At 45.1% G+C, this 13,688-nt stretch overlaps 1 protein-coding gene across 5 annotated transcripts in view; it reads left to right on the forward strand.

The window, feature by feature from the left end:
- Positions 1-13,688, forward strand: part of LSAMP (limbic system associated membrane protein) — a 913,158-nt gene that overhangs the window by 883,765 nt on the left and 15,705 nt on the right. For 3 of the 5 annotated variants that reach the window (XM_015876028.3, XM_085544928.1, XM_015876008.3), the window contains 3 exons: positions 1,326-1,460; positions 4,561-4,681; positions 5,613-5,761. In XM_015876028.3, coding sequence (XP_015731514.1) covers positions 1,326-1,460; positions 4,561-4,681; positions 5,613-5,761 — 405 coding nt within the window. Of the gene's footprint in view, positions 1-1,325; positions 1,461-4,560; positions 4,682-5,612; positions 5,762-11,708; positions 11,745-13,688 lie in introns of all 5 variants that reach the window. The other 2 variants (XM_015875995.3, XM_015875989.3) reach the window with 1 other exon arrangement.

The following is a 13,688-nucleotide window of genomic DNA, read 5'->3' on the forward strand; positions in this document are numbered from 1 at the left end:
GGTGATTCTATGATTCTGTCATTGTAAGGCATCTCAGCTGACTGCTAGGGGATGAGAAAACCTTTATCAGAGCAGTTGGAAATTTGAGATGTACCAGTGAGGTATGCACTCATCTGAACATCTGGTAGGAGCTGGAGAAGGGATCACTGAAAGAATGGACAAAGCTTGTCTTTGCATGGGCTTAATAGGTCCGTGTGCTGCGTCTCCATGACAGGGAACGGTTTTCACCTAGAATGGTTCTGAAAATTGACTGAAAAAAAGAAAAGGGCAAAAATAATTGTGTGATAGACAGATTTCTGAGCAGGTTCTGAAGTTGCTCGAGTTCCTGTCTCTGGTGCAGAAGTCAAATCTCATTGTGTGTGCGGTGCACCCAGCCTACCCGGGCTCATACACTGCAGCAGCCGAGTGCCAGTGCGGTAGGATTTGTTTCAGGTGGTTACAGGGGACTTGAGCTCCGGAGTGGGGCTTAACTCAGTGCTGCAGAGCTGAAGAGCAGTCCCGTCCTTTCGGCCCTGGCTGAGCTCCACCAAACTAGTGCTGATGGGAAGTGGGCACAATTTCAGAAGTGCTCAGCACCCTTTGAGCAGAAATCATCTCCTGGACAGATTTGCACTGGAAAAACTGACTGCTCTCCTAGAAACCTGAAAGGGAGCCCTTGTTGTGCTGATGTTTTCTCGGGAGGTAGGAGGGGAAATCTGTCCTGATTCTCAAGTCTCAGCTTTCAGAGCTGTCCTAGCGAGGCAGCACAGCTTAAACATGTCATTTCATGTACAGTAGATGGGGGATTTGTAATGATTATTGGGCTCTGCGGATCAAATGACACTTTATTTCTCGGTTTGGATGTGTTTAACTGTATGTAGCATGGTCTGATCGATGTCTCTTCAGGGTGGCAGCTGCTCTGAGAGGCAAAAAGAAATTTTTCCCAGTTTGGCAGTGATGAAAGGGCTGCTGACAGTGCACCAGCATATCTGGGGAGCCAGCCACCCTGGTCAGGCACATCAGTGGGCTGACTTCTCTCATTTATAGCACAGAACTCACTCCAGCCTCACATGATGGAGATTGTGTCTATTGGGCAGCCTGTGCAACGCTGTGCTACCACTTGTGCTTCCTTCCCAATTTCCTGAACCTGAGTTTTCAATAACTAAATGAAATGCAAATATCTTGCTGATACGGCGTCTGAAATAACCTCGAAATAGCTCCCTCAGTGGCTGTTGTTTATTTGCAGAATCGCTGTTGTGATTGTTCCTCCATAGCAATTAAGCAAAAGGCTTCCCCAGTCTGTATGCCTACCGGAGAGCCATCACCTGTATTTTTCTGTTCTGCAGGAAGGGAGTTTGAAGGTGAGGAGGAGTACCTGGAGATTCTGGGGATCACGCGAGAGCAGTCGGGCAAGTATGAGTGCAAAGCTGCCAATGAGGTCGCTTCAGCAGATGTCAAGCAAGTCCGGGTCACTGTGAACTGTGAGTACCTCACCGGGGAGCAGATCCTTGTCCACAGGCAAAGGTGGCTGTGGGGTAAATGGAGACACCCCCCGGGGCCATGTTAAAGGATCTGAAATGGGGGGGAGCTATAAGATGCTTACCATAGGGTGGAGTTTGTTCCTTAAATATCAAAATATATAGGAAAAGGAGAGGAAAAAAGAATACAGGAAAGCATTTGGCAAAAGGGGCCTGCTATCCATCTCAGAACACTCAGAGGCAGTGCCGTGTGGCTTACATCCCCACTCCAGCTCCCATGAATCCTTGCCGGGTAATACTCTGCTGAGCAGGGCACAGACCACTTTGCCCATGCACACACAGAGGGTAGTCCACCTCACCCTGCAGGTATGCTCTTCTTGCAGTCACACATAATATGTCAGACCACCTTCATTCCTATCGCCTTGTATGTGTATGGCTCATGTTTGGCACAAGTTATTTAACAGGAATATACCCCCCTGCCTGCTCTGTTTCTTCCTTTCCAGGCATTGCTTTTGTGGTCCCTGCAGCATCTTTGCAATCCAGACCACTTCAGGGATAATTAGGTGTTCCTGCCTATAGCAGAGAGGTTGGAACTAGATGATCTTAAGGGTCTTTTCCAATCATTCTGTGATTCTATGAAAACTGGATGGTGGGAGTTTAGTAAAAGCTGCTTCATGGGTAGGCTTAACCACTAGTGTGAAACTGCAGTAGCAGATTTCATGAACTAAAGTTTTTTGTTTTCTACATGAAATGTGTGGTTTGCTTTGTTGTTTGTGGGTTTGTTCTTTTGTTTGTTTGTGTGTTTATTGGTCAAAAACAACTGAGCTTATAAACCCGAGGTATTCCACTGGAAGCAATTAGTGTTATCAGATATTTCTATGAAACATAATTTCAGTGCTGTATTTAGCATGGTTGGATAAAGTCTATGTACAATTTTGACTTTGTTTCAAATCAGTTTCTGTGCTAGAGCGAGATCCTTTTACTGTCATGGTATATGTAAATAAGATCTGATGCTGTATTGCAGTATTATTACGTGGCCTAATGTGTAATGTAAGCAAATATTATTTTCCTGCAGGACATACCTTTTATTGCCAAGCACAGGGATAGATTCAAAGAAGTCATGAGATGCACAGGAAAAAAAACAAAAATGGGTCCTGTTTGGGGGATGAAATCCAGATATTTGCATACTTCTTTCCTTATGTTGCTTTCTTAAACTACACATGCAGTAGAAGCAATGGAAATCACAGTAAGATTGAAAAATGGGACCTTCTCCAAGTGAGGAGCTTCCTGACCATCCCTTATCACCTCATCTCTGAGGCTGAGAAGCGGGCAGGTTGACTGCAGGAGCAAGCAGAATCTCTCTGCTTCGGTCTCACACCACCACCTTCAGGCTTCTTGAGTAATGGCCCTGGCACACTGCAGATGGGAAACTGAGGCCTGGGGAAGTAAGTAGGGAGAGCAGCAAAGGGAGCCCATTCCTGGCTCCCCCAGCAGCGTAGACCAAACACGGAGCGACTGCATTTTCTGGGCCCACAAAAAGGTTCTGTTCATCGCATGACTCATCGTATGCACTGGGTTCATTGAAGTGGAAAAGGCTTTTCTCCCAGCAGACAGCAGGGTACACGGCTTGAGCCAAAAATTGGAGAAAGAGGCTTAAAAAATCACCTTCGCTATCCTTTTATTACCCCTCCTCCTTCCCAAATTAAAATATTTACGTGAACCCACAGCCTTTGAATGCAGGATCCTATTTCTGTACACTCATTAATATTTATGATGTTAGAGGGCGCACTGCAATATCCCTAAAGCCCTGCATAAAATCCCGATTAAGGTCAGGAAAAGGATCACATTGAGCTGGCTAATGCGCTCACAACAAACTTCTCTCAGTACGTTTTCCAGACAGCACTATCTTTTTATATTTGACAGGCACGATCCATTTTGATTATGTTTTTTGGCCTTCTTGTGCCAGGACGGACACAAGCAGCACTGTGTTCTGTGCACAGGCAGGATGTTTTGTGGTGGCCTGAGCCTCAGCACGGCATCTGGCTCAGAGTCTGTGAGCAATGGTGATGGCGGACAGGGTGCCTACTCCCTCTCAGCAGCCAGGTGGAAATTATCCTGCCTTTTCATTCGTCAAGTTTGTCCTTTTGAACACAGGGCTGAGAGTGAAGCTGCTGGTACCCTGCCTGGTACTTCAGCCAGCACCGAGACCCATCCCCAGCAGAGCACACTGATCACAGAATCAGTGAGGTTGGAAAAGACTTAGAAGTCCATCAAGTCCAACCATCAACCCCATCAACACCATGCCCACTAACTGTGTCCCTTAGTGCCACATCTACACGGTTTGAAGAAACACAGAATCACTGAGGCTGGAAAAGACCCCTAAGATCATCCAGTCCAACTATCGCCCACTAAGCATGTCCCTAAGTGCCATATCTACATGTTTCATGAACACCAGGGATGGTGACTCCACCACCTCCTTGGGCAGCTATTTCAAGTGCCTCACCACTCTTTTGGAGAAGAAATTCTTCCTGAAATCCAATCAGAACCTCCCCTGGCCCAACTTAAGGTGATAACCTCTTGTCCTATAGCTAGTTACCTGGGAGAAGAGACCAACCTTTCCTTATTATAGTTTTGATATTAAATGCAAAGGTTATATGGAAATTAATTTTTATGCTAGTGCTGAATTCCTGCTTTCTTTCCTTTGCTTCTGCTTTTCTTCTTTACCATTGATAAATTCTTTCTCTCATCATCTTCTTTCTGATAAGGCCATGTGAACTGGAGATCCACAGGTAAATATTCATGAATTGCAGGAGTCTATCATTAACCTCAACTTTACCTGCATATGCCTGTGCAATTATGACAGAGCTTTATTCACTGCCACTGAAGAGAAGCATGCTAAGGAGTAATGCTGGCATAGTTATTAGAGGAGTTCAAAGAGCAGATAATTTTCAGAGGAGCAGGGGCTGGATGTGCCCCAGCATACAGCTGCTGTAGTCCTCCATCAGCCCCAATGGTTTGTATAAGGAAGCCAGTTCCTGAAGCAGTTGTACTTTTTTTCCGTCTAAATGAAAGTTGTGATTTACCCACTGTTTCCTTCCTGCAGACCCTCCCACCATCACAGAGTCCAAGAGCAATGAGGCGGCCACAGGACGACAAGCCTTACTCCGCTGCGAGGCATCAGCAGTGCCCACGCCTGATTTTGAGTGGTACAGGGATGACACCAGGTAAGACCATTAGCTCTCCTTTTCCTTTCGCTCTCCATTTCAGTCCACTCAGTAGGGCATCCTTAGACAATCAGCTGTCATCCTCAGTTCTTCTCCTCAAGCAAATTGCTCTCTGTGAGCCATGTCAAGATCGTCCCATCAGCCCAGACAGAGGCAGTGTGGTTGGGACTGGAAAAGGCAATCCTTCTCTAAACCAAAGATGCTGAAGGAAGTGCTAAGGTCCTGCCTTTAAGTCAGTAATGGAGCAATTCACAATTAAGACATTAGTAGTGCTTCCTTCCTTCCAGTGCTCATGTGTTAAATAGATCGTGATACAGATAAAAAAAATAGTGTTGGCCTCCAAGTAGGTAACTCCAATCTAGCTGTCTCCTTTCAGGGCAGGTATAAGATGCCTCCATCTCGGAGACTTGAGCCACCAAGGTTTGCACGTGGGGAGAAAAGGAGAAAAAGGATCTATTCCTTATACCTGAACATTTTACATTGCATTTAGAAGGTAGTGTTATTATTGTAGTTTTTTGGCTGACCCACGTCTGCAGGCTCAGGGATGGCTCGGCTTTTGTAAATGCTCATATAAAAATGTATTAATTGGTGTGTTTCACTAAAAATGTTTGCTCCAAGTATGAACTAGCCCTCAGTTGGCCGTAGTAAATTCATTTCCCAGTGTAAGCTAGTGCTGAATAAAGGCTTCCTCCCTTTCCTTCAGCTTTTCTTTCTTCTCCGCTGCTTTACCAGTGTCACTCCTCTCTGCTACACTCTTTTTCCTTTCATTCCCTCCTCCTGCTTCCTATCAGTGCCTTCTCTGGCTTCTTTCTTCTCACGTCTTCTCTCTGCCTGCCTCCATCCTCACCTGCCAGCTGGTCTGAAGGGTGTTAGCTTCCTCCCCAGTACTCAACGGCCATTGCACTGTGCTCCTCTTCTCCTATCTTCCCAGGATAAACAGTGCCAACGGTCTGGAGATAAAGAGCACAGGGAGCCAGTCTCTGCTGATGGTGGCCAACGTCACTGAGGAGCACTACGGGAACTACACCTGTGTGGCTGCCAACAAGCTGGGAGTCACAAATGCCAGCCTATACCTTTACAGTAAGTATAGAAGAGGGTGAGGGGAGGTCCAGGTCACTCTCTTAAAGAACCAGGCTACATTGAAAGCACACAGGGTCACTTGTCCATAAAACACCACTTGCCAACCTTGACAAACCTCTAGCCAGGAACTGACTGCTTCAGACACATACATGTCCATACTCAGAGTGAAACACAAACGCAGCCAAATTAAAAGGTTACGGTCAAGCTCTTTGATTGACTTTCTTTGCCAAAGTCAGATTTTGTTAAAATAATCAAAATGTGTTTGTTTTAAGACAGGAACTGAAAACTCCCTCAGAGTGAAAGCCCTTTTAATAAGCAGAGAAAAGGCCAAGGCTCGGAGGGGCTGTGACAGCTGAGAAATGACAAGTAATTCAGAGAGGTGGAGAGAACTAGCCACTGAGCCTGAGGAGAACAAGAGAGAGTCAAGAAAAAGAGAAATGAATTTGAAAGCAGGAGAAAATGGGAAGGAAGGAAGTAGGATACAATGATTTAAGGCAGAATGATTTAAGGGGGCATACCTTGGGGAACATGGGGGAAAAGATAATCAGCAGGTGAGATATGAAACAACTTTCTGGGATCTCATTCTGCTACCTTTCAATTACTGAGTTTTTGTAGTAAACTTAAGAAGAAGGAAGCTGGGGCCATGCCAGGCTGCAGAACAGAATTACCTGCTAGCTCCACATTTTGCAGCTGGTTCTGTCCTGGCCCTATATTAAGCCCCCGTTCCTCTCCTCCCACCCATACACACATGGGTGTATTCATTGTGGTGTATTCAAAACCCAGTTCTGTATTCCAGGCACAAAACTTGGACTCAGCTTTCACTGCACATTTCTATTGCCACCAGAAATAGACTGCAGCAGAATGACCCACTCACACAAATGGACCAGAGACCCAGAAGCGACGTAGGGTTGTATTCTTCTGCTGATCTCAAACTGAATTAAAATGCTCAGGCCATGACCTGCATGACCTTCTAAACAGAAAGAAAATAAACTATGCAAATCTGTCTTAGTATGACAGGCAGCCTAGTGTAGTTTCTGCTGTGTGTGGTCAGATTAATCAAAGTATCAGGAAAAAAAATAAGTGTTCTGCTTTGGTTTGGTTTTTTTAGCAGAGGTAATGCAGAAGTATAAAACCATTGTCATTCCTTGTTTACCACCTCTGGGTTTATTACACTGCAGTTGTAATTCTTGCAAAATTTGAGTGCATTCTGTGGAATTCTTTCCGCGAAGAATAGATTTATCATAAAATCACATATATTTGATTTCCTGCTGCATTTGGTCAGGGAAACAAAGCAAATTTCTATTTTGAAAGTCTTTTTACCCTCATCTTGTTACTGTCATGAGATTCAAATGAAATTCTCAGGCAGCAATCTGGAACACAGTTTTCAGATACTCGAGATTCGTTCTTGCTGATATTAATATAATGCTAAGTTTAGAATCCATTATTTGTGGCTGAATTCTAAATTTGGCCCTCTCTATTGGTTCCTGTTACACAGATGAGCTGAATACATCACTGAAACAAAATATAAGATGAAATTCAATAATGTATGTACGGGCATGTGATAGTAGATGGAGGTTGGTTTTGCTAGAAAAGCATTTTGCTTGACTGGAGAGCTTCACCTCAAAGGATCTCAAAGGATTTGCTAGCAATGAATATTTTAACATCGCAAAGTTATTCCGAAATCGGTGAGTGTTATTAGCACTGTTTTGCAGTAGGGAAACTAAGAAACAGAGTGAAGAAGTGGTTTACCCGTGGTCATGAATTCAGTGGCAGAACCTGTAAGGAAAGTGGGGAGATCTTGCAAAGTTGCCAGTGTCTATACGAGAGGAAAGGTGGTAACTGTTAGAGATGACTTTAGCGAGGAAATAAAAAGTGAGGGTGCTATTTTGGCCTCCTTCTGATGTGTGTCGAGGTAACTTTCCTTCTATCAAGTTGCTGGATTTTGTTCATCATTTTTACAGTAGAAATTCAAGTGCTATTTGTACTGTGAAATACTTGAGAACTTGTGAAGTAGCAACTTCACAAGCGCCAGAAGAATGGAGGTGCAGGAGGTGAGAAAGATGGGATGATTTTCCTCAGACTGTTTCCAACTATTTTGTTTTTGTTGCTTAGTTTATTCCCCATTTTCTTCAGCATTCAGTGTTGTGGAGGGAGAAAACCATTGTGAAAATTGTGTAATATTGTTTCAGGAACTCTCCATTCTCCTTCTAGTTATTGTGCAAGAGAGAAAAAGAGAGAAAAACATTAAATTCCTCTTGGTATTCTTAACGTTAAAAAGTCCAGGAAGAGATACTCAAATACTCAGAGTGTTCTTCTTCCACAGAATCCTGGATTTTATGGTTTTTTTTATATACAGATCAAACACTGCAGGGCAACATCCCACCAGGGAGGCAGAAACAGTGATTCTTCCTCAGTGGCCCACCGTTAAGAAAACCCCCACACAACAACAACAAAAAACGGCAGCTAGCAGTGAAGTAACAAGGAGAAAGCTAGTAATGAGGTACTAGAAGCTTTGTCTGAGGTGGAGGGCAGATGGGAAGCTAGCAGAATGATGTGAAAGAACAGTTCAGCAACAGAGAAAAATGGGTGTCTTCCATTCCAGGAAGTCTCAGCCTGCATTGAAAAACTCTCAGAGAGACCAAGTGCCTTAGATGTCAATGCCATAGAAGATGCATTAAATTACAAAAGCAGCTTCCTAGAGCTGTATGAATAGCTAGCTAGTGATCTTCCATAAAGGATGTAGCAGCCACGAATGCCTGCTGTAGGTGGAGAGATTTATACTCCTCGCTCCTGGAGACTGAGCTTACAGCAACACACAGATGGCAATACTGGGTCAGCCCAAAGGTTACCCGGGGTCCTGTCTCCAACAGCAATCTGTAATATGTTTGCAGACAGCACACATATGTACTGTCTGATGATACAGTAAATATGACAGCTTGCTGCCATCCCCTCCTCCCTGCTCCTTGCTCCCCCTGCTCTATGCCCCATGCTTTTGTCACTTCCCAGACTCTGGTACCAGTGGGCCACACACCAAGGCAGCTCAAGTAGTGAAAACATAAGGGAGCTTTACCACCCACCCCTCTAAACGCTCCCAGATGTTTTCTTTTGTTGCAGGGAGCTGAGTTAGTTGGGAGAAAGGTTCAAGGAGCACCAGAGCCCATGCAGGAGGGAGGGACATGCCCATATCTGTGGACAAAAGGATCTGGGAGGCAGCAACGTGTTGTGTAGCATTGGTAAGCCTGGAAGTGGGTTCAGCTCTACAGAGCCTGGGAACAGGGCTGGTAACTCCTAGCACACAATGCCATGAGACCAAGGAAACGTGCAGTAGCATTCCTCAGTGTGAGGGTGACCTGACAGAGGTCAAGCCAGGCTGCCTCACAGAACAACAGAGGTGAGAAGCAGCAGCACAGCTAAAGGGAAAAGCTTTTCCCCCAAGTATATGAAGAGAGAGGGAACTTGTTTCCTTCATATTCCATTAGCCAACAGAGTGCTATGAAAAACTTAAGGTGTAAAAGCCACAATTTATATATTAGCTCATGCTGCACAGAAATACAAATATGTGCATATATATATATATATATAATTGTATATAAAAGTGTATGTCAGATGCACATCTGCCATACAAGCATATGCATACTTAGGCTTACATGTACGGATACATGCAAGCAAACACATCCACAGGCACACAGAAGCAGCTGCAGCAATCACGCAAGGCACAGAAAAACAATGAAAGTCCTTCCAGACCAGTTGACTTCTGCCTCCCGCAGAGCCAGCTTATCCCTGAGGATAAAGGAGGAGACAACAGCGCTCTACTGCACACCTCAGTACAGTCCTGCTGCCTAAATTGTCTCAATTATGGGAGACTGCCACCTCAGCAGGAGCCCTGCTGCATCCTCAGTGCCCTTCAGCAAGTGAGGAAAGCGGAGGTGAAGCAGCACCTGGCAGGGCCCATGCCAATTAGATGCAGGCAGCATCCCACCACCTCCTCTCAAAGCGCTTCAGGTACAGTTATCGGTTCGGTCCAGCAGTTTTAATCCCAGCAAGAGGTAGTTTCCTCAGAAGAGGTGGCGCTTGCCTCTCACCTGCCATTGCCTGTTAGCACCCCAGCACAAGTGCTAGCTGGTGGGCACCCCCTCATACTACTCATAATACTCTGCCTTGTGCCTGAGCATCTGCCTGTGGTGGTGTTTGCTATGGTTTAGAGTAAAGTCTGAGGCTTTCAGCGCAACCCCCGTGTTTTCCCACGGGCTGTCAGTAACAGGGAGACTCGGGAGAGGAAAGAAAGTGGTGAGGGTGACAGCCAGATGGAGCGAGGCTGAGACACTGCTAATGAGCCAGGGTGGAGCAATAAAGGCTGCACGCAGCAGGCGAGGGGAACAGAGGGAGAGTCCTTGAATAGAAAGCAGCGTGATAATGAGGCCGTAGTGCTTTGCTTTAACTGCTTATGCTGTGCAGCCTGCAGCCTGCTGTGCGGGAAGAAGGTAAAGGGGAGTTGAGTTATTTAACCAAACTAAATAACAAGGAAGTCATGTCAGCACAACAGCCTGCTTTCACAGAACAATAGTCCCCTGGTGCTACATAAACACAGAGATCTAGGCTAGCTGTGTATTATCTACACAAGAGACAATCTCCCCTGTCCCCGCTGTGGACTCCAATGGCTCCATTACCACCGTGAAGGCAGGAGATCTGCAGTGTCACAGGTCTCCATGGGCTCCAGCAAGTCAGAAGCCAGCTCCTTGCACCATGAGTGCTATGTAGAGAGCACTGGCTTCTGAAGAGCTGGGGTGATCAGAGAGCAACAGTGGACTACCGCTGTATCCTGCCAAGCTGTATGTACATCAGCAGTGATCTTAGCAACACCCTCACAGATACACCAAGAGACAACTCATTGCCTCAGGCCTATTAGCTTTTGCATAGTGACATATTTCTGCAGCTAAATGTCTACCTCTTAGTCAGCCCTTGAGTAGGAGCGCGTCTCAGTCAGCGCAAGGCATCTAGCAAGCTCTGTAGTTGATGAATGGAGACCCAGTGTGGAGCCAGAATAGAGTCAGAGTAGAGTCAGGTCTGGTGGGCTTTTATTCATGGTTCTGCTCCTGACTCTGCCAACAGATCAGCTTTTGACCTTGGGCAGACTGCTTCCTTGCTCTCTGCATCACCCGCTCTACCTGTAAAATGGAATTAACACTCCTCCTAGCCACAGAGCGAGGTCTCTGACTGCCGATTTCCCTCAGTGTCTGTGCAATTCTTTTGAGATCCTGGCATGGAGGAAGCAAAGCGTGAAGCCAGCAGTGATGTATACCAGAGGCTTGCTGTGATGTAGAACAAGGACACAGTGTAAAAACCCTATAACTGAAACAGCAGGCTCAGCTTGCTGCTAGAGATCGGTGAATCTGCAAAAGCTCTCTTCCTTTAGAAAGACAAATGCCCAGAAGAAACAGAACACTGTTCAGATTCACCAGGCTGACAATTCCAATGCTCACATCCTTAAGGAACCTCTCACTGGCAAGAAACTCGTTGTGGGGAATGTTCTGTGGAGGCAATAACTACCCATGGAGGACCTCTACAACTCACCTTGGCTGCCAAAGGCTAGCTTCCAGCCAGAGGTGTTGATAAGAGGTACTGTAACACAATGACATGAGTGGTCTTGAAAGTCAGAGGGGAGATGTGGCCCATTCATTCCAATTAACCTCACTGCAGGTGCTTAATCCCTATTGCTGTATACATTGTATTTCTTTAGTTTCTCAAATGACTTCTCTCTGACTCCCAGTCACAGGGAATGTTGATGTGTACTAGGTGTGTTGCTATAAAAATGCTCCATATATGAAACCTACTCTAGCTCATCTAATTTGGGGATGGACAACTCCATCAGGTTTGTATCTGCTGCTTGCTTGGTGTGAAAAGTGGCTTTTCTCCTGCATGTTGCTTATTGTTTTTTTTCCCCCCTTAGAACGAGTTTTACCCACACTCCCCAATCCTTTTCCAGGTCAGTATATGTTTTATGTCAAAGTAGCTCTCTAGCCGGGTCATTCTCCATCATCCTGATAAATGCAAAGAGCTGGGGATGGGCAAAACTGTGCAGAACAGCAAGGGCTTTCCCCCCTCTTCCACATGCCGTTTGTTCTCTTCTGCTCTCCTCCCTCATCCTTCCCTATCCCTTCTCCCATTTCAGGAAACCAATCAGCTACAAAGCAACAGCCTTTTCCCAAGCTTTGATCCATGACACAATGTCCTCATCCAGGTCTGGATGGTCTTCACAGGAGATCAGTTTTTCTATAGACTGACTCCTTCATATATACTCTTTCCACACGTATCCTGATTTGGATTAAAAGCATAAGACCTAACATTTTGCAGCGATTGTGGAGGGGATAAATGAGAAGCTATAAATTAATTGCTGCCAGGAGATTTTTTCACTCTAGTTGTGCACACTATTCCCAGTGAAACACCTTTCTTTTCTCATTCCTCCATCATGCACCCCTAAATCTGTCCCATAGCTCTGCATTTGTGGCAGACAGCGTGAAAGGAAGAGCAAGGTAAAAGCATATACTAAAGTAAAGTGTTATGGACTAGTTTATTGCAATAGGAAAAGGTATGAAGGCAAATCAGAGCCCGAATATTCTTCCTGCCCTTGCCGCATGCTTCCCAAGCCTCCCTCAGGTACAAGCAGCAGGGCCCAGGCTTTCTGAGTGCACATGAGGTTTGAGGTTTGGATTTGATCCTGAGGTAGGGAAAAAGCACAAAAACTCGTCACTTTCAGAAATCAGGCTGTTTCCAGGTGCTTGAAACTAAATCAACAGTAAGGCAGCCGGTCCCCTTATTCATGTTAACATTTTGGCCTAGAGCTCCTCCGTATCTTTGTTTCACTGCCATATGGAGATACACTCAGCTCATGGGATGCTCTGAGGCCTCAATAGTTAATGTCTATGTAGAGCTTGGAGGTAGAGTGTTATTATGAACCCATGTTGTGTTGTAAAAGGGCACCTGCCCAAGTAAAGCACCTGCAGGTACTCCCATGGAAAGAACAATAAGTGCTGGGTGTTACATCAGCTCCATTTAACAACTCCGTGTTTTCAAATCAAGCTCTGCTCTTGGCAACTTATTCAGGCTCAGGATGTAGTCACAATTGCCTATTTAAAAGGCAAATCCACGAACACAATTAAAGAAAAGTACCTAAAAAAGGAGGGGAAAAAGAAAAAAAAAGAAATCAAGCTGCCATTAAAATGAAATCCCAGAGAGTGATTTGTAAATAACATTCAAGGAGCTGAAGAAAGGACTAAAGTGAGCCGTTGGGAATGTAGCGTGGCAAAATAAATCCAATTAAACACCATTATCATATGTATTGCAAATGAAACGTGTGCTTGGATATGAAATTAAAGTTGCTGAGGCTGTTAGGGATGTAAGGATTTGAGGAGTTTTCCAATTTTGTGTCTTCTTTTTTAAGCAGAACTTTCGATTACAAATATTTTTGTCTGATGGAAAACCCTGGGCTCTTTCTTTTTATGCTTATTTTTATTATATGTCCTTAAATTCCACAGACAGGCACTGTTAATTCTTTTCATAGCCAGCCCTGTTTACTGCTGGGTTTGAATTAGTGGTCCATTAAGGTAAATGATAAAGCAAAAACTGCAAGTGATTTCCAACCAGATTTCCATACCAAATGCCCCTCCTAATCAAGCTGCCAACACCACCCTGCAGAGCTTTAGTCTGTCCTTTAACATACTTCCCCCTCTACCACTGAAGTTGTCATTTCATCCTCTCGCTGCTCCCTGTTCCCTGAGACCATCTTGAAGGACACCCCAGTGTGACATCACTTCTGTGAGGAGTCTTCAGGAGTTTGTGATGGCAAATGCTGCAATATCTCCAGTGACCCTGGACACACTAAGAGGATTTTGCACAGGAAGAAAGTAGAATTTAAATACTCATTTGGTTT

Source organism: Coturnix japonica, chromosome 1, assembly GCF_054131305.1.
Source record: "Coturnix japonica strain WE chromosome 1, WE-NBRP24, whole genome shotgun sequence".
Lineage (NCBI taxonomy): Eukaryota > Metazoa > Chordata > Aves > Galliformes > Phasianidae > Coturnix > Coturnix japonica.